This window comes from Symphalangus syndactylus, chromosome 7, assembly GCF_028878055.3.
Source record: "Symphalangus syndactylus isolate Jambi chromosome 7, NHGRI_mSymSyn1-v2.1_pri, whole genome shotgun sequence".
Taxonomy (NCBI): domain Eukaryota; kingdom Metazoa; phylum Chordata; class Mammalia; order Primates; family Hylobatidae; genus Symphalangus; species Symphalangus syndactylus.
In genome coordinates, this window is record NC_072429.2 from 85,307,998 (window position 1) to 85,330,136 (window position 22,139).

The 22,139-nt window shown below is 39.9% G+C and overlaps 1 protein-coding gene across 1 annotated transcript in view; it reads right to left on the minus strand.

The window, feature by feature from the left end:
* Positions 1-22,139, minus strand: part of CNGB3 (cyclic nucleotide gated channel subunit beta 3) — a 161,091-nt gene that overhangs the window by 84,462 nt on the left and 54,490 nt on the right. Inside the window, exons 4-6 of the mRNA XM_055286685.1 lie at positions 4,052-4,206; positions 1,148-1,300; positions 54-262 (exon numbers count right to left, since the gene is read on the minus strand). Coding sequence (XP_055142660.1) covers positions 54-262; positions 1,148-1,300; positions 4,052-4,206 — 517 coding nt within the window. The remainder of the gene's footprint in view (positions 1-53; positions 263-1,147; positions 1,301-4,051; positions 4,207-22,139) is intronic.

Here is a 22,139-nt window from a genome sequence, read left to right on the forward strand (position 1 = left end):
CCAATTAGATGTTATTCACGTTTCAGTTTCTGCCTTTCCCGAACCCCACTTACTATTATGTCTCCTCCTCTTACAAACTGGAGTCTGGGCTGGATAAATAGCATATCATAAAGGTAGATGATATCACATATGATGTCCACAATAAGCCAGTAGTGTATGTTGTTCGGGGTTTGATATGGGAAGACGAGGCGCAGTGGTATAAACCAGCAGTTCCAGTTATAGGCAAGGGTGACAAGCAAGAGCCACAGGAGATAGAGTCGATCTGGAAAAACAGCAAGTGGTGCAATCCAAATGACATAGAACAAACACAGAAAGAATCCTCTTGCTTAGTTTGGGGAGGTTGGGGCACTACCCTCTAGAGAGCAATTTGCCATAGGAGGCTCTATTAAACATTCAACACAATTCTGCCTCCGGACTGTGAGGCTCCGGGCTTTACAAGAGATGTTAAATGATCTTATCACCTCTTCCGAAAGTGGACAGTTTCCTTCCAGCCTCCTTAAGAAGCGGCCACTCTGAGTCTGTCCGCACAGGTAACTGTACTATTTGGATCAGGAAAAGAGAATTTCAAGAAAAGTCGGAAGGACTTTGCACAGACATCACTGCAGCCACAGATCTTTAGTTCCTCAGTAGTTAAGTCGCAGGATTGATTGCCCAGGGCAGGTGGCAGAAAGGCCACATCCTGCCAGAAGGAGTATGGCACTGAATGGGAGGGCAGAGGGTCAGCCCATTAACGTAGTCCATGTCCTTTCACACATATGGCTTCTCCGCCTATGGGAGGCCGCAGGAAAGGATTTGTTCAATTAGAATAATCAACAATGTGAAGCCATGGAAGAAGACTGACACTTTATAACGACGTGTGAGTGTGTCAGTGCACATATTGTGGAGTGCTTTGGGCCTTCTTTTCAAAGGTAATTAGGGGCAGGAGAGGATCTGTACTGCCTTTTAAATATAGGCAGGAATATTGTATTTCTTGTTTTCACCAAAGATGGGCAAATGATCCTTTGCAGGTTACATAATTTAAATTCTGCTTCCTAGTTAGATTGATAATATGAAGTAAGGAAAATAGAAGCTATCTATGACTTTGAGTCACAGGGTTTCTTGGTGATAGCTAGCCCTCCCACTACAACAGTTCACCCTTTGATAATACCTGTGTATGAATCTATGCTGTTTGGAAGTTTAAGTCGCTTTAAGTACTCTGTTAAAGGCATCTTCTTGACTTTGAAACACAACAGCCTGTAGTAATGTTCTTCTGTTGGCTTATCATCACTTTCTTTTACTGGTGGTACAGCCGTGGGCTTTGCTTCATAGGAAAAAAAAAAAGATGAAACATTTGAAGAGGTTAAGTTAGCTTAGTTAAAAACTTGAATTTCTTAACCAAACACCACATGTTCTCACTCATAAGTGGGAGTTGAACAATGAGAACATATGGGCACAGGGAGGGGAACATCACACACTGGGGCCTGTCAGGGGACAAGGGGAGGGATAGCATTAGGAAAAATACCTAATGTAGATGATGGGATGATGGGTGCAGCAAACCACCATAGCACATGTATACGTATATCTATGTAACAAACCTGCATGTTCTGCACATATATCCCAGAACTTAAAGTATAAAAAAAACCAAAAAACTTGAATTTCTTTAAGTCAGAACATTTATGAATCTTCCTCTTTTGATACAGACAGATGAAACAAAACCTTCATGACATTTAAAATAGTGACATTTATTTCACTGTGTGTGTGTTTGTATAAAGAAAAAATATGTCAATGTAAAAAATTGAAGGAAAAACAATTTTTAAAATAAATGCTAATAAATTTTTATCAAAAAAAAAAAACAGGAAAAACTACTAAATGATGACAAAATTCAGGATAGTGATTACCTTGGCAAGCGGGCTTTGTCACCTGGGGAGACCGGAAGTTTTCTCTAGTGAGGGAAATGTCCTTTATCTTGGAGGGTGGTGATGGTGATCCAACAGGACTATTCATATGTAAAACTTATCCAGGCATGGTGGCACACGCCTTTAGTCCCAGCTCCTCTGAAGGCTGAGGCAAGAGGATCATTTGAGCCCAAGAGTTAGAGGCGGCAGTGAGCTATGACTATGCCACTGCACTCCAGCCTGGGTGACAGAGCAAGACTCTGCCATTAAAAGAATAAAATAAGATTAAATAAATATATAAATAAAATGTTTATCTACACTGAAATATTTATGGATGAAATATAGTGTCTGGAATTTGCTTTAAAAATTCATTGTGACTCCAATGTTACAGGAAATAAAATCTTAAAAAATGAAAAAAGAGTATGTTAAAATAATTGAACTGTACACTTAATATTTGTGGATTTTACAGTTTTTAAACTACGTCTCAAATAAAAATGTAGAGTATAAACTAAAGGCATTCTCACATTAAAAAAAGAAAACAAATCATGTTGTATATCTTAAAGTATACAATAAAAACAAAATAAAATAGTAACATTTATGAAAATATACAGGTAATGAAAACATTGGAATCTGGAAATATGTAACAGGTTTAAAGCTCACAAATAAGGTGTCACAAAGGTGTTACAAATAGAATATTTTAAATACAAGCTTGATTTTCACATACTTTGGAGCATCAATAAAGTCAGAGATCAAAAACACTGCAAATGTACATCATTCCACAGGTTTTGGTTTGGTGCTTCTTTACCCTCACACATGTCACACACAATATTCTTTTCAATATATCTTTATCAAAGTATAATGACTATGATTCCTTTTAGCCTCTTCTGTTTAAAAAGAAACTGTTATACAATACACAGTTTATTTTGAAAACCCACATTCTCTTATACAGAACTATAAGGAAGCTCAACTCCATCCCATGTAATTATCAACTTGATTTGCATTTATATGTTAAACAACCAAGCTTTGTTCTATTCTTTTTCTGTATATATATAAATATTTTACATAGATGTAATCATAGTATATATTACTTTTGTGCTCTATATTATCATATTGATTTTTTTTTTTCGGAGTCTTGCTCTGTTGCCAGGCTGGAGTACAGTGGCGCAATCTTGGCTAACTGCAACCTCTGCCTCCTAGGTTCAAGTGATTCCCCTGCCTCAGCCTCCTGAGTAGCTGGGACTACAGGCACGCACCACCACGCCCGGCTAATTTTTTGTATTTTAGTAGAGACAGGGTTTCACCCTGTTGGCCAGGATGGTCTTGATCTCCTGACCTCATGATCCGCCTGCTTTGGCCTCCTAAAGGGCTGGGATTACAGGCAGGAGCCACTGCTCCTGGCCAATTAATTTTTCACACACACATTTTTGTAATTATTAGGGTGGTTGATAATAGTCCCTCCCCTTACGTGATTGGTTTGTTGATGTCCTTTGCTCTGTTGGATACCCAGGTAATATTCATGTGTTTTTATAATATGTACTTTGCATAATATGGGTATTTTCAATATTTACAATAAAATTTGCTATAGAAGATACTGTTTGTGTCCTACACATATACCCTGAGCCTGGAGATCACCTGTAGGAGGCTTCCCTGCATCTGTGGGGGACTTCCTCCAGCAGTTTTACTTAAAGTGCTGGGGAGGTAACAATGTCAAGCTCCAGCACCAACCAGTTTCCTTCTCTTCCATTCAGGTAATTCTCAAGTATGATCCACACAGCTTTTCAGCTAGATAAAGCCCCAGTGGCACAGCAGTGATCCTCTTATTTTTTTTCTTTTTTTTAATTAAAATTTTTTTTAAGAGATAAGGTCTCACTATGTTGCCCAGGCTGGTTTCAAACTCCTAGGCTCAAGCAATCCTCCTGTCTTGGTCTCCCAAAGTGCTGGGATTATAGGTGTGAGCCACTGCATCCGGCCAGTGATCCTTTTATTAACCCATCTGTACTGTCTTAACTTTCTTCTCTGTCTCACCACTCATACCTTCCTGGATCACTCTCAAAATAAACTGTACATAAATCATTTTCTCAGGGTCTGCTTTTGGGAGATCCAAACTAAAACATCTGCAAAACACAGGTCCCCTCATCACTTCCTTCTTCCCAGTACTTGGAGGAAGCAATGCTTACCAGTTTGTGGGCTGGCTTCAGGTGAGGAGAGATCTCCCTCTACCAACTTTCTCTTGTAGAGGGCTGTTCTTTGACGCATTCTTTTCACCAGGTTGTGTAGCTGGGTATCAGCGTACTCATTTATAACAGGAGCTGCAGGCGGTTTGTTTTGTGGGCTAAAGGAGAAAAACATGGCAATACAGATGGGCCCACGAAGAAATAGATATAAGGGAAGGATTAAATCTTTTCACCTTCCTTATATATTCAAGATTATTAACTTCTCCTTTTTTGCAATTGAATAGCACAATTCAAACATTAGGTTTAATGGAAATAGTGCTGGTGGAATACAGATTTGTTATTAAAAAAATTAGAATCCTCAAATATCAAGTGGTAACTCTTGACCATATTGGATCTTGATGACAGTGATTCTGTCATTACATTATATCACTAGGACAAGTAAAGCTACAGATGGTGGGGCAGGCAGAAGCCTAAGATGGCCCCAAGATTCCCTGCCCCTTGGTATACATGCCTGCATAATCCCAGGGACAATAAATATGGTGGTTTTATTCCCATCAATAGTCCATGTTATGTGGCACAGTTGATCAGGAGATTATATAGGTAAGCCTGATCTAATCATACTAGGCCTTTAAAAGTAGAGTTTCTCCAGCTGCTGACACAGCAAGAAGGCAGAGATTTGAAGTACAAGGGAAATTTTACTTGAGAGAAATCCTCCATGGCTGATCATGAAGAAGAGGGTCACCTGGTTAGAATTTCATGAGGCCTCTAGGAGGCTGAGAGTGATTCCTGGCTAGCTGTTCACAAGAAAACAGGGACTTCAGAGGTACAGCTGCAGGGAACTGATTTTGTCAATAACCTGAATGGAGCTTGGAAGTAGATTCTTCACCAGAACCTCCCAGTGAGAGCCTAGTCTGGCCTGTCCAACACCTTGATTTCAGCCTTGTGAGACCTGAAGCCAAGAACCCAGCTGAGCCCACTCAGACTTCTAATTCGGACCCATTTGCTAATAGCTGGGTGGTTTTTAATTTAATTTAATTTATTTGTTTTATCTTCAACTTTTATTTTTGAGTGTTGTTTTAAATCACTTAAGTATGTGGTAATTTGTTATGTGGCAATAGAAAAATAATGTAGCTGCTGTGCTTCAATGAACTTCCTTTTGTTTTTTTTGTTTTGTTTTGTTTTGGCTGAGTCTCACATTGTTGCCCAGGCTGGAGTGCAGTGGTGTGATCTTGGCTCACTGCAATCTCTGCCTCCCAGGTTCAAGCAATTCTCACGCCTCAGCCTCCCAAGTAGCTAGGACTGCAGGTGTGTGCCACCACGCCCAGCTAATTTTTGTATTTTTAGTAGAGACGAGGTCTCACCATGTTGGCCAGGCTGGTCTCGAACTGACCTCAGATGATCAGCCCACCCCCGCCTCCTAAAGTGCTAGGATTACAGGCGTGAGCCACCGTCCCCAGCCAATGAACTTTCTTTCTGAGAAAATATACAAACAGCCTAGCAGGGAGCGTAGAGAGAAATTAGGATGCTTCATCAAGACCTGAGTTTCCTCACAGATTTCCCTCAGAGCTCTCACTGTCTATCTTCCTTCCAATGTCTGACACTGGGTGTACATGAGCCCACGTAGGCTCCATCCATTCTCATCTCCTCATATCTGCCCTTCCCATCTCACCTCCAAGTGGCAGCCCATGGGGTTCACAGTGCATCTGCATAACTTGTAGTTTCCACTTAAGAAAATCTCAGTATGAGTATGAGCCCCTCTCCATAACTCCTTCCCTACATGGCCCACAAATATATCACATCTATAAATGTTTATAGATTCCCAAACTATCAGTGTTTTTTCTCTCTTCCCTTCTTATTATCATAGTACAATTTATACTTCTTTCAAAAGTAAACGGTCCTGTCTCAGAATCAAGATCTCCAAGTACGTCACATTAAGACATATAAAAGCCTACTTAAGGATGGTAGAGACCAAGGGGCAGTGAAAATAGTTCAGATTCATCTTAAGCAGTTCAGAAATAGGTGGACACTAGGTCCATAAAGCCAGAATAACTTTTTTTTCTGATTAAGACTTGTTGTCATAGATATAATTTCACTGATTCCTTCTTAAAATCTTAGTGTGCTTAGAAGTTTATTCATCCATCAAGCAGTTATTGAGTTTCTATTTTATGTATCCCAAATAGAAATATAAGTTAGACAGCAGCAGGCCTGATAGTTGTTCATAGTTTAATGGGGGAAACAAGAATGTCAATCCATAGCTAATGGTAAATAATAAAAACATGTGCAAAGTACTTTGCTCCACACTGAACTTAGCCTGGGGTGTCAAGGAGGGGCTTTGTAGAGGAAGTGCACTGTCTTAAGGGACTAGCATATCTTTGACAGATAAACGATACACTGTCTTTTAGGCATAGAGAGTGATATGTTCAAAAGTAAGAAAGAACATGGCATGTTCAGCAGATTTTGGTGTGATTGGAACAGAGTATATGTGTGTGTGTGTGTGTGTAGGGGGCCAGGTGGCAGAGGGTGGCAGGAGTGATGGTGGTTGGGTCTGGAAAGGAAAGGTGAGTGAAGTCAGGTTATGATGGTCCCATGTGATCTGTTGAGGAGTTTAGACATTAAGCAGTGGGCAAAGAGAGCTAATGCAGGGTATGAAGCAGACGAAAGGCCTCAGCAGACAGCTTTGAACTTTGGAAAATTAGCAATAGTGAGAGGATAGGTTAATGAGCTGTACATGGAGCTTTTGGATAATTCAAAGAAGAAATCAAGAACAACTGTTTCTATTACAAGAGACTAGACTCATGAAGATGACATCAATATAAATAGGAATTCAGGAAGCAGATGTTTGTATGAAGTAGCTACATGAAAAAATTATTTTTTTGTGTATCTTCAGTTTGAGGTGTTTGTAGGACCTTGTGTGATAAAACCTTGTCTGTGATATTCAGGAGACATTCAGAAATACAGTTCTGGCAATAAGAACTCAGTGTTCATCCGTGATTATGGAATATTTGAAGTGATTTATGTGTATAACATCATCAGAGACTGTAAGATTCTCAAAGCAAGGAACTATGTCTTTTCTTCATACTCCACAAGACCAGCACAAAGTAGGTTTTTAATAAATGCTTATTGAGTAAATACACCCACTACTTCTAACAACTTGTTTGACCTTAGTTGATGTGCCTGAGTGCTTTAAAATATATATAAAAAGCTAAGTTGAAGGTTGGTGAATCATTAACTGTAAAGTCAGGTATTCAAACTGTCAAACTCTCTAATGTCCCAAGATCTGAGGAGAATATTTTTTCTTTCCCTGAATTATCTATAAGCCCTAATTGACCATATAATTGACATTTAGTTATATTACTTTGTAGTGTGCAAACCCACCTCATGGTTAAAATGCTGAAATTCATATGAAAAAGAATGCAAGTATATCAAATACATGCCTATATTTTAACTGCTATGCGTTTTTGTCTTTATGTTAGCTGGAGCATTATGATGTCCTTTTATTTCATCTTCTTGTCTTTCTCCAGCTTCTTTTCTAGGATCCTTGCCCTTCTCCTCTGCCTATATACATATGGAAGCTATGAATGTATTTTTCTTTAGGTATTTTTGTGATGGAACAGGAAAGGCAAATAGAGAGGAAGAAACATACATCATGAGATAAAACCCAAAAGGGATAAAAGAAAGAACCAATGGATTTACCTTATGTAACTATGCTTCATCTGAGCTCTGTTTGCTATTTCTTGTTTATATTACCAATTTTATGTTTTTTAAGGAATTATTCCTCATAATTCCGTGATGAAAGTTTTGGTAAACAGTAAAAATATCCTACAATTTAACTTTTTTTGTGTGTGTGAGATAGGGTCTTGCTCTGCTGCCCAGGCTGGAGTGCAGTGGTACAATCATAGCTCACTGCAGCCTTGACTTCCCTGGGCTCAAGCCATCCTCCCATCTCAGCCTCTTGAGCTGCTGGGACTACAGGTGTGCAACACCACACCTGGCTAATTTTTTTTTTTTTTTGAGACAGGGTCTTGCTTTGTCACCCAGACTGGAGAGCAGTGGCGCGATCTTGGCTCACTGCAACCTCTGCCTTCCAGGTTCAAGCAATTCTGCTGCCTCAGCGTCCCGAGTAGCTGGGGTTACAAGTGCTGCCACCACACCTGGCTAATTTTTGTATTTTTTAAATTAGACAGAGGGTTTCATCATGTTGGCTAGGCTGATCTAGAACTCCTGACCTCACGTGATCCACCTACCTCGGCCTCCCAGAGAGCGGGCATTTCTTTTGTGTGTGAGTGTGTGTATTTTTTGTAGACATGAGGTTTCACTAAGTTGCTCAAGCTGGTCTCAAACTCCTGGGCTCAAGCAATCTGCCTGCCTCGGCCTCCCAAAGTACTGGGATTACTGTTGTGAGCCACTGTCCCCGGCCAATTCTACAAATTTTGATAAACATAGGAGGAAACTCATATTGGATAATTGTCTTCCTATTCTATTCTGTTCTGTTCTGTTCTAGAGATGGGGTCTCACTCTGTCACCATCATAGCTTACTGAGGCCATAAACTCCTGAGCGCAAGCAATCTTCCCACCTCAGCCTCCTGAGTAGCTGGCAAGGTGTGTGCCATCATGCCTTGCTAATTTATTTATTTTTTGTAGAGATGGGGTCTTGCTTTGCTGCCCAGGCTGGTCTTTAAGTAGGAGCTCCTGCCTCAGCCTCCCAAAGTACTGGGATTGCAGACGTGAGTCACAAAAGATGGCCTAAAATTTTATTTATATATCTCTCTATGAGAAAATAAAGGATTGGTTATTGTTAGAATAAAATTTGTGACTTTTTTTGATAAAGGTACAGGGAAACTCACTTTTTAAAAAGCCGATGAAAAAGAAAAGAACTATAGTAGTTTCCTTATTTCTTTAAATTCAGTCAGAGGCACAGGCCAAAAAAATTGTATAATTAACAATTAGGGTTACAGAAGCTTTTACCCTCTACGGCAATGCTAGTAAGATTGGAATGGGTAAGGCGAGTTAAGTTTTTTGTTTTTTGGGGTAAAGTGGTGGGGTTGGGGGTAAGTCCATTGTGAAAGGGAAGATAGGAAAGAAAAACACGTGGTCTGCAGCTGTACTCAATATTATTAGTTTTAAGAAAGAGAATATTTATAAGATGTGGATCTTGAAATTGGTTCTTTTAAAACTATCTGTGTTTGTTAGGACTCTAAGAAAATTTTGACGTGCACGCAGGGATAACATATTCTCGAGTTTAAGATTGCTGCTTTAGTATAACATGGAGAGATGACTAATTTTGATGAGCACAGTAACACGAGTGGGTGGTGATCAACGGTGAGTTCACAGCAGAGGTAGTTTCCTAGTTGAATCGTGAAGGATGGACAGCACTTTGATAATATAAAGGGAAGGTATTCAAGGCAAAGGAAACAGCTTTAGAAAAGGGGTGTTCATTGCTGCCTAATAGAATACAATAAAGGCTCAAACATTTTAATATAAGATCCCAAGTGACCTAAAATTTGGCTTGAATGGTCAGTTGAGGTTGACGGCGAACCATGGCAGAATTTTAAGCAGAAGAGGGATGTGATTAACTATGCTTTGGAAAAATAATTGAAAAAAGATAGAAGATAATTAGTTGCAGTAAGGAGGAAGTGTGACTTGAAGAAGGGAGAGAATCAACTTAAAATATGTGGGTTAATGTCAGAGTATGGAATTCCATGTTTGGTCATTGTACTATATTGAATATATTCTGCCAACATTCATGTCCACCTGGAACCTCAGATGTGACCTTATTTTAAAATCGAGTCTTTACAGATATAACTATTTAAGTTAAGATGAAGTCATACCGGAGTAGGGTGGGCCCTCAATCCAGTGACTGGGGTCTTTATAAGAAGCCTAAGTGCTGGAGTGGCCTATCAACTACAAGCCAGTACCCTTACACTAACACTGCCTTTCCTATTTTTCATCTGCTCATGAATATAGTAATTTACATATAGTTATTTATGTTTGCCAAGTCTCTCGGGTACGCTGATGATGAATAAATCAGAACAGTATGAATTTTTTTTAAAAAGCCTAGTTGAAGACAGAGAAGAGACACAAGGAGAATGCCATGTGACAACAGTGGCAGAAATTGGAGCACTACATCGCTACATCAGAAAACACAAAGGATTGTGGCGATCACCAAAAGCTAGGAGAGAGAGCATGGAACAAATTCTCTCATCTCTTTCAGAAGGACCAACCTTGAATTCAGGCGTCTAGCCTCCAGAACTGCGAGAAAATAAATATCTGTTGTTTTAAGCCACCCAGTTTGTGGTAATTTGTTATGGCAGTCTTAGGAAACTAACAGAGTTAGCAAAGCAGATAATTATGATAACATATGGACAACTCATATGGAAGCATAAGTTGTAAGAGAAATAGCAATACATTCAGTTTAGTAAATGTGAAACGTGAGTCGTAAGTTAAGAATCAAGGTCTCTTTCAATACATTTGGTACAGCAAGCAGTTGAGAATTTAGGTCTGGAAATCGGAAGGGAGGACGGAATGGTAGATATTGAACTAGGTTGAAATCACCTGTCTAGAGGATGTGGTGGGAATGATACAGTGGATGAGATTACCAGTAAAAGCCTGCATAGAACAAGAAAAATTGGGAAGTCACAACCTTGGAATTTACTGACATTTACGGCATAGCGTAAGAAAAGGAACTGAGAAGTAGCAATTAGAGAGATAGATCTAAAAGAGAAATATGCCACAAAAAATCAGGGAAGGTAAGAGTTTGAAAAAGGAGGTCAGTGGCATCTTATGCTCCACACAAAGTGAGTAGGATGGGGGCTAGAGGATGGGGGCAAGCAGGAGTTCACTGGTCATTTTAAGAACATTGGTTAGGGAGATGTGTGATGCCATCAAATTTTGTCATTTTCTCCCCATTTGTCTTAACAAGTATTTTGTAAAACAGGTATGTAGAATCCTGTGTTTGTTCTCTAAATAGTATTTTGAATTTCTATTCATTATTTTCTTTTGCAAACTTTGCTAGATTTCTTTTAATTCTTAATTAAGAATTAATTCATTTTTCAGTGACTTAACTCATTTCTCAAAAATCCCAGTTGGTTCAATTTTTTTAAAACCCACTATTTCCATCCTGTTGAATAACAAGCAGGAATTAGGCAAAGAGTATTGTATTCTAATTTGGGAAGTTTTTAGGGGAGAAAGAAGCAGGTCCTTTCTCTTTTGCCATGTTTAGGTAATAATTAATGATAAATTCAGACAGCTGCCCTCAAAAGTTACATGTGAAAAAAATCTCACTTTAAATACATGAGTATTTTTGGTTGGAATACATTTCTGAGTGAAAGTAGCACAAAATTATGATTTTTTGCCAAAGTATGTGGCAGTCTACCATAAAGCCTATACATTTTAGGCAAATTTGGGAAAGTATAGATATAACTCAACCGAGTCTCACTTCACTCCCTTTGCACATTCACCCCTAAGTGCTGTGAAGATTTTGAGTTGTTTACCACATTTCACTTGTGCATTATGGTATTGTTTGTACACATCAGTTTGTACATATGATAATGTACATATGGATGTTATGATGCACAATTTCCTAACCTAACTTATTCATGATCTATGTAGAATATGCTGCAAGGCACTTATGGTTCCAACACTTATTTCTACACCCCCTGTTAGCAGCCTACTCTCTAGATCATTTCTTTTGTTAATCTGGAAGTGCTGGAGGTGTGTCTCTGTTGTTTATTTTTGTTAATAGTGAATCATATTCTATTGTCTCAAAAATGTAATGGTACCTAACCCTGTTTAAAGTTAGGCAGCTATGTTAAGGCTAAAGTAACAACAAAAAAAATTTCATAGATTGTGAATTTATATTATACACCCATATGTACACATACCTGCCTATATACACAAAAATCAACACACATAACCAGTGGCAACTCTTCCAAAATCTAAATGCAATTAGAAAAAGAATGAATAAACATATCATCATAAACATAGTCATTATACTAATATATTTAATTTCAGTAAGCATTTTAAATTCCCCAGTGGCTTCGGTTATTTTTTGGAGAGTAGGAAAGTAACAAGTAGAGTGACTGTGTTTTTACCATTTTTTTCCTCTGTAGAGTAGCAGCCTGAAAGAGTCAAAGAATGTTTGACACAATGTTCCTGAAAATTGGTGTCTTGGGGAAGTTATGAGGTGCATTTTGAACATCTCATTCTTTTATTCAACTAATATTTATTGTGCACTTAGTTTGCACCAGGAAAGGTCATCATATTCTGTATTCACTTTGAAGATTTTTTAAATTAACATTCCTCTCTTTCATTTTACACACACTCTTACATTTATTAGTTTATTTATTTGTTAGTTTATACTCTTCCTTTATTTAAAACCTGTTTCATGAGAACGTGTTGTGGGCTAAATTTTGTTCCCCCAAAATTCATATGTTGTAGTCCTAACCCCTAATGTGACTGAATTTGGAGATATGACCTATAGGGAGGAATTAAGGTTATATGAAGTCATAAGGGTAAGGCCCTAATCTGATAGGATTGATAGGATTAGTGTCCTTTTTTTATGTTTCTTTCTTTTTTTTTTTGAAACGGAGTCTTGCTCCGTCGCCCAGACTGGAGTGCAGTGGCACAATCTCAGCTCACTGCAACGTTCGCCTCCTGGATTCGAGCAATTCTCCTGTCTCAGCTTCCCGAGTAGCTGGGATTACAGTTGCCCGCCACCATGCCTGGCTAATGTTTGTATTTTTAGTAGAGATGGAGTTTTGCCATGTTGGCCAGGCTGGTCTTGAACTCCTGACCTCAGGTGATCCGCCCACCTTGGCCTCCCAAATTGTTGGGATTACTGGTGTGAGCTACTGAGCCTGGTCAGGATTGGTGTCCTTATAAGAAAAGGAAGAGACGCCAAAGAGCACGTTCTTTCATCTCATGCACAGCGGAAAGTCCATGTGAAAATACAGCAAGAAGGCAGCCATCTACTAACAATCTACAAGGAAGAGAGACGGCTTCACCAGAACCGAACCTGACAGCACCTTGATCTTGGATTCCTAGCCTCCAGAACTGTGAGAAAATACATTTCTGTTTGTTAAGCCTGTGATATTTCAGTCTGTGGTATTTCATTATGGAAGCTCAAGTGGACTAACCTGGAATACATACATATCAAGAAAAAAGCGGTAAATCTATTTTAAGAAGCAGGTGAAAAATTAGATCAAGATATTAGGCCAATTGCCATAAATCCCGAGATGACAGAAAAAAATATTGTGAAAACTCTACAATGCTGGAAAGCAAGACATTGCCACCAGTAAGCCAGAAAATTTGAGACATTTCTGAAAGATAGAAAGCATATGGGTTCATATGTTAGCTCATTTAATGCTCACAGTTGTAAAGTGCTCAGAACTGTGTTGATGTTAATGAAAAAAACCATCATTCAAAACCATCACCTGAGATGTTCGTCACAAAGTGAGAGGGTTCTGGGAGAGTTTTACCCTTGGAGGAAGTGAGTACAAGGGGCCAGAAGGGGCCATGGTCAAACATTGGGGTGATCCCACACCAATTGCATCCAGAGTAATGAAGTAGGTTGTTCTCCTTTTGACCAAACCTGCGTTCAGTTGATAAGTACAGAAGCATTTTCCTCTAGGTGGTGAGAGGGATTTGGACTAGAGAAGCAGAGCTGTGTCTTAGCAGGATGGCAGCAATCAAAAGGAATAGGAGACTGTATGCCCAGACAGTGAGTTGGTCTTATACTACTCTTGACAGCGGTTTTCCTTCACAGTGTAGAAAGAATACGGTCAACTGAACATCATCTACAGCAGTGGCATACCAAGTTGTGGGGTGAGGAGGGGAGGTGGAGTGAGAGGAGGTTGTGGGACTCATCTTCCCCAGGTGTAGGCAATAAATGGGGGATATTGTCTGTAAGAAGTTTAAAAAAACTCCTAAAACAACTAAAAGTTTGTTTGATTTTTATTATCACCATGTGCTAATACTTCTTAAAAACACTGATAAAATGCTTCTACCTCCAAGGTAAATTGCTCCTACTGTCTGCTCTCTGTCCACTACAGATCTACACAAGTTATAGGGGCAATTTCAAGTACAAAGATGATCACACAAACCCCAAATTACCAAGTGATTGCACGAAATCACTACTATGAGAAGCACTGCAGAAAACAAATAAAAAAAACCCCAGTATCTAAAGAAACAGAATAACAAAGCTGATGATATTTTTAAAAAGCTTGATATCTTCATAAAGTTAAGAAAGGATATCTATTATATGTTGATTGGGATAGATTATTGCGAAAGGGAATAGATAAGAGACTTGAAGAGAAAAAATTTGATTACCCAAAAAACAAAAATAAACAACAAAAAAAGATACGAGATTAGCTAAACTGCAGAATGAACGTAACAGAAGAGAGAATGAGTTGAAGAATTCTCCCAGAGCGTAGCACAGGACAACAGGTGTAAAACTACGCAACGAAAGTAAGACAGGACTGAAGTTATATCAGGTAAGAAAGGCATATGGAGAATAGATCTAGAAGTTACAACACCCGTATAAATTCCCAAAGGAGAGAATAGAGGAAAAAGAGAAGATAAATCAGTCAAAGAAACTGTAGGGAAACATTATGCAGAGCTGAAGAAATGTACAAGTCTCCAGATTCAAAGAGGTCACCAGCGGTGAGTGAAATGAATAAGAGAAAACTCAAACCTGGCACACTGTCAGAAATCTCAGAAAACTAAAATTAAAAAGAAAAATTCTAAAGGCTTCAAGAGATGGAAAAAAACAACCACCTTATAAAAACATTAGATTGGCTTCAGATTTCTCCTTGACAACCCTGAACACTAGAAGCTAATGGAGCAATATCTCAAAATTTCCTGGGGAAAATAAATTTTCTTTGAACTCCATGTTGCCAAACCCTAGATAAGATTATCTCTTTGCTTTGCTCAGGAAGACTTCACCTTCCAAGCACAACTCTTCCTTGCGAAGAAAGCAGCAAATTCCATTTTTGTGTCAGCTATTCAGTGGTTGCTTCTTCCTTTCACACTAGGAATATCATGTAAAAGGTAAAAATGTTAAAAAAGAGAAAGCAAATGAAGGAGTTGAAATTTTTCTTGGTGTAGCATGTAGAGCTCTGTAAAAGTTTTATTGAGAAATTTAGTATAGGTCTTAAGGCTAAAGTAGATCTGCTGACCTTTCCCTGAATCTAAATTTTGGAACCACATGCTGAAGAGAAATATGCTATTTCCACAGGTCAGGCTGTGGGCCTACTTACCCACCTACCTATCTTGAGGGAGGACTTCCTCTAAAAAGTAATTCATGCCCAGATGGACTTTCTGCATGACAGAAGGAAACACCTAGAGAAAAATAAGTCCTGATTTCCTGCTTTTGAGGTGAAGCAATCCCAACCACTACTAAAGAGGGGTGGATGAATATCTTGGCTTCTGACCAATTAGGTCAGTGACTTCTCCAGCTATGAGTTAACTGGGAATGAAACAGGGGATAGCAAGAGGCCAGTTTGACAGGGGGATTATAGAGGTACTTCAACACCCCAAAACAAATATCAGTGTTTCTGAGGTTGATTTGTCATTGCCTGGGTAGCAGGATGTGTAGCTGGGGTCTGGAGATGAAAGCGGAAGTACATGATGCAGAGATTGGCTTCTTTCATAGCAATGCCGGGAGAGATGTGTTGAGAGCTCCTGGAAGGGAGGGGTTCCATTCAAAACAATTCAATCATCTAAATGCAAACGGAGGGTATTTGTAGAAAGGGGAAACCAAGAACGTCCAAGTCAATAGCGCAAAATCGCATGTGAGCCTTAGAGAAACCAGAAAGAGCACAGACAGAAGGAAATCAGAGTAGGGAAGGGGGAAGAAGTCAGGGTGCCAATAAACAGAAATGTGGAGTAAGGTCCTGCTTCTGCACATTGGGATTCAGGACTGTAAGACAGAGGTCTAAACTCTGGTGACCTGTTTGTGGTTGAGGTCAGCTGTCAGAGCCCTGGAGCACCAGGCTCCCAGTTTTTGACCATCTAGAAATTAAGAGCTTCAGTTCCTGGCTGGGAAAATTCTTGGGTCGATTCTTCTTTAAGAGTGACTGGGTAGTAAATGGTTATCAGGAATACACTTCCTTGACTGGAAAATATTTACACAGCTTCTTTCTCCAAAAGCATAGAGAGAGACATCATTTTAATTTCAGGTAAAGAATTAACAGCACCTAATAAAGAAAGAATGGAGAATGAATATTCAGTTTGATGTTGAAATAAAGGAGGGTGCCGTGTATATATTTAAGAGATACTCTGAGTGCCAAATTAATGTCTATTTCTTTTTCTTCTCCTAAACAAAAAGCCAAGAAGATACATTGAGTTGGTCTGAATGCACTAAAGAGCCAAACTAAGCATATCCAAGCAAGTGGCTGGGTATATGGGTGAAATTTAAATGATTTTTGACCTTCAAACCACTAAATGAAGGATGATGGAAGTGTCTATTAGAAGTAGATTAACAAAAAAGAGTAAGGTGAAATTAAACAAGTTGCTGATAACTGCTGAAACTCAGCAAGAGAACTGTACTGGTAGTCTGACTGTATATTGAAACTTTCCTTAAGATGCAAACAGATGGTAATAACTTTTCTTTTTTAAGGAATTATACTTTCATGAAGACTTTTATACTGACTAGGTCACTGCCATAAGTCTTGATTGGTGTCAGCTGTCTACTGCTGGGGACAGACCTGCAGGATATTCATGTACCATTAAAAAGCTACCAAGTGATTTTTGACAAAGGTGCAAGAGAAATTCAAAGGAGAAAAGATAGCCTTTTCAACAAATGGTGCTGGAGCAACTGGACAGCCATAGGCAAGAAAAGTAAACTTCAACCTAAACCTACACCTTATACAAAAAATTAACTCAAAATGGATGATGGACTTATGTAGAGAAAATAAAACTATATTTATGTTTTGGAAAAATAGGGAGAAGGTCTGGATCTATGGCTGGCAAATAATTCTTAACTTGGACGCTAAAAATACAGTCCATAGGCCGGGCGCGGTGGCTCACGCTTGTAATCCCAGCACTTTGGGGGGCCGAGGCGGGCGGATCACGAGGTCAGGAGATCGAGACCACGGTGAAACCCCGTCTCTACTAAAAATACAAAAAAATTAGCCGGGCGTGGTGGCGGGCGCCTGTAGTCCCAGCTACTCGGAGAGGCTGAGGCAGGAGAATAGCGTGAACCCAGGAGGCGGAGCTTGCAGTGAGCTGAGATTGCGCCACTGCACTCCAGCCTGGGCGACAGAGCGAGACTCTGTCTCAAAAAAAAAAAAAAAAAAAAAATACAGTCCATAAAAGCAAAAATCAATTAGATTGCACTAGATCAAAATGGGAAACTTTTGCTTTGTGAAAGATATTGTTATGTTAAAAGCATGAAAAGGAAAGCTACAAGCTGCAGAATGGGAGAAAATATTCACAGACTACCTATCTGACAAAGGTCTAGTATCTGGAACGTAAAGAATTCTCAGAATTCAACAGCAAAATACCAAAATAATCTAATTTTGAAGTGAGTAAAGCATATGAACAGACATTTCACAGAAGATGATATGCAGATGGCAAATAAGTACATGAAAAGGTGTCTAGCATCATTAGCTATTGGGAAATGCAAATTATAACCACAATGAGCTATAACTACACATCTATCAGAATGGCTAACATAAAAAATAGTGACAACACCACATGTTGGCAAGTCTGGGAAGAAACTGGATCACTCAAACACTGCTGCTTGGAATGTAAAATGGTACAGTCACTCTGGAAAACAGTTTGATAGTTTCTTATAAAGCTAAACATGCAGTTATCATACGACCCCTATAATTGTACTCCTGGGCATTTATCCTGGAGAAATAAAAACTTTGTGTTTGTGCAAAACTTGTGCACACATATTCATAGATTTATTTGTAATAACCCCAAACTGGAAGTAACCTGGATGTCTTTCAATAAGTGAATGGTTAAACTGTGGTACATTCATGTCATGGAATACTTAGCCAAAAAAAAAAAAACGGAATAAACTCTTGGTGCACACACAATTTGGAAAGATCTCTGGAGAATTATATTGATTAAAAGCCAATCTCAAAAGATTATGTACTGTATGATTCAATTTATATAACATTCTTGAAATAACAAAATTGTAGAGATGGAGAATAGCGATTGTCAGGGATCAGGTTTGGGTGTGGTTATAACAGTGCAACGTAAGGGATCTTTGCAGCATGGAATTTTGTATTTTGACTCTGATGGGGGGGATACATGAGCTTGCACATGTAATAAAATTGCACAAAACTAAATATGCCATACACAAACACACACGCATGGATGAGTACAAGTAAAACTGTAGAAATATGAATAAGATCAATGGATTATCATTGTCAATATCCTGGTTGTGAATTATCATTGTGAATATCCTGGTTGTGAGATTATTGTACTATAGTTTTGCAAGATGTTACCATTGGGGAAACTGAGTGAAGGGTATATGGGATATTTCTGTATTATTTCTTACAACTGCATGCAAATCTATTCCCAAGTTAAATTTTTAATTCATAAAAAAGGCCTCACTAACCTGAGGGCAGGCTGTTTACTTATTTATGCTGAGCATACTTACGCAGAACCTGAAGTTCTATAACCTTGCCATTCAGAGTGGTCCACAGACCTGTCACATTGGCATCCCCTGTGAACTTGTTTGGGCCCCTTCCTAGGCCTATTGAATCAGAATCTGCATTTTCACAAGCTCCTCGGTTAATTTATATACACATCAAAGTTTGAGAAACATTGTTTCATAACAGTAGTCTTGCAATTTTACATTGTAAAATGTTGGCAAGAGCCACACTTCCTCCCCACCAAAGCTTAAACATCCTCTTTTCTTGAGAGATGGGTAAAAAGTCCTGAGTTTTCTAGAATGCTAGCTGTGTCTATATCACTAACGATTCTCACAAAACTCACTGGCTTTGTTAGGTCCCTTTCAGATGAATGAACCAAAGCCCAGTCTATCTTACTGAAAAGTCATATTTGCAGATAGGTGATAGAAGGTTATAAACAAATTATGACTGAGCTAACAGAGGAGAGAAGTGAAAATAATTAGAACTCAATGTTTATTGAGCCTCAAATAGTGATTTTTGATTTTAAGAGGCATTATTTTGATTTTAAGAGGCAGAACTAGTCTTATAATGAATATCTTCTCTTTAAAAAATGGAGAACATTTAGAATACATGGAACACAACTAAATAAGAATATAGTTATCAGGGTTTTATGTTAGCAGTATGTGCCAGAAAGTGAATTTGTTAATATTTAAACTGAATGACACAAGCTTAGTTTGCTTATATGTAAAGTAAAGCTAATATTTTACAGAGGAGAATAATGTATTAATAATAAACTATTGGAAAACACTTTGAATCTTCAAGAGGAAAATGTAGAAATGAAGAACACCATATGGTACTATAACATAAATTTCTAAGGCTATTCAGAGACGAAGGCTACTCTCCTGATGAACATTGTCATCAAATTTTACGGTCCAAATTACTTCCATGTCTTGTGCAAATAATTTGTATAGTCTGTCACATACTGTATTACACTGAATATTCAATTCAAATAGCCTAGTTTCTGAAGGGCATAACAGCACATAGCTGTAAAACTCATAAATCATATGGGCATGGTTAATGGAGCTCACTGTTCGATCTATTTGTAGTCAGTACAGATCTTGGATGTGCATCACAGATTTTTATATAAATTGAGGACATCAACAGTCATATAAATTTGCATTTGCAAGTTGATTTCTCTTAGTGAATGTGACAGAATCATCCTATTGGCTACAAGCAAACTGCAAAAGCAGTGTAAAAGATTACATCCTTAAAGTATTGCAGACATCCTACGGATCTGTTCTTTTTAATTTGATATTTGAGAAGAAGAGATAATTGTAAGCAAAACTGTGTAAGAATTCTTTTGGAAACTGAAATGTGTACTTGGCTTTCTAGCAGTAACCTGAATACAGGGTGTTCTGCAATTGATAAGAGGCTGGGATTACTATGGTTCCTACCGTGTTATCTGTGGTACTAGGTTCTTAAACTTTTTACTAAGGTGATAAGGTATTTGTCATAAAGGCTTTAAGTGTGACTATGGTGACATTGGAAGTAAGAGATCACAGTACTGTGTCCGGAATTGGTGGGTTCTTGGTCTCACTGACTTCAAGAATGAAGCCGCGGACCCTCGCGGTGAGTGTTACAGCTCTTAAGGTGGCGCGTCTGGAGTTTGTTCCTTCTGATGTTTGGATGTGTTCGGAGTGTCTTCCTTCTGGTGGGTTCGTGGTCTCGCTGGCTCAGGAGTGAAGCTGCAGACCTTCGCAGTGAGTGTTACAGCTCTTAAGGCGGCGCGTCTGGAGTTGTTCGTTCCTCCCGGTGAGCTCGTGGTCTCGCTGGCTTCAGGAGTGAAGCTGCAGACCTTCGCGGTGAGTGTTACAGCTCATAAAAGCAGTGTGGACCCAAAGAGTGAGCAGTAGCAAGATTTATTGCAAAGAGCGAAAGAACAAAGCTTCCACAGTGTGGAAGGGGACCCGAGCAGGTTGCCACTGCTGGCTCGGGCAGCCTGCTTTTATTCTCTTATATGGCCCCACCCACGTCCTGCTGATTGATAGAGCCGAGTGGTCTGTTTTGACAGGGTGCCGATTGGTGTGCCATCCCTGAGCTAGACATAAAAGTTCTCCCCATCCCCATCAGATCAGTTAGATACAGAGTATGACACAAAGGTTCTCCAAGGCCCCACCAGAGCAGCCAGACACAGAGTGTCGATTGGTGCATCCACAAACCTCTAGCTAGACACAGGGTGCTGATTGGTGTGTTTGCAGTCCCTGAGCTAGACATAAAGGTTCTCCACATCTCCACCAGACTCAGGAGCCCAGCTGGCTTCACCCAGTGGATCCTGCACCAGGGCTGCAGGTGGAGCTGCCCGCCAGTCCCGCGCCGCGCTGGCACTCCTCAGCCCTTGGGTGGTTGATGGGACAGGGCGCCGTGGAGCAGGGGATGGCGCTCGTCGGGGTGGCTCAGGCCGCACAGGAGCCCACGGAGGGGGTGGGAGGCTCAGGCATGGCGGGCTGCAGGTCCCGAGCCCTGCCCCGCGGGAGGGCAGCTAAGGTCTGGTGAGAAATCGAGCGCAGTGCCCGTGGGTCGGCACTGCTGGGGGACCCAGTACACCCTCCGCAGCCGCTGGCCTGGGTGCTAAGCCCCTCACTGCCCAGGGCCGGCAGGGCCGGCCGGCTGCTCCGAGTAGGGGGGGCCCGCCAAGCCCACGCCCACCCGGAACTCCAGCCGCCCGCAAGCGCCGCGCGCAGCCCCGTTTCCCGCTGACGCCTCTCCCTCCACACCTCCCTGCAAGCTGAGGGAGCCGGTTCCTGCCTTGGCCAGCTCAGAAAAGGGCTCCCATAGTGCAGCGGGGGGCTGAAGGGCTCCTCAAGTGCCGCCAAAGTGGGAGCCCAGGCAGAGGAGGCGCCGGGAGCAAGCGAGGGCTGTGCGAACTGCCAGGACACTGTCACCTCTCAGTACCACAGCTGGAGAAAGGTATATTGCTGTTATACTCATGAACACTAGATATTTGCATTTGCTTGTATGCAGGGAAAATTCAAGTCTTGTAGTGCCAGGAACTTATATAATTTTTATGTCTCTTTTAAAGAAAACGAATAGAAAATTATAAATTCTAATTTAAACATAGAATCTTCACTGAAAGAATCTGAAGCGTAAGCTTTATTAGCTTCATAGTAAAGTCATCTCTGAAGATGTTAAAGATTGTTCAAAACACCACAGTGTTTTAAAACCTACCATCCAGGAGTACCACTTCACACTCACTAGGATGGCTATAATAAGAAAAATGGACAATAAGTGTTGGTGAGTTTGTGGAGTAACTGGAACCCTCATACCTTGTTGGGAATATGAGATGGTTCAGTCATTAAACTGTAAAAAACAGTTTGGCAGTTTCTCAAAAAATTAATCATAGAATATTCATAATAGCATTATTCACAGTAGCCAAAACGTGGCCACCAGCCAAATGTCCATCATTAGATAAACATACAATATATACACAATGAAGCATTATTCAGCCA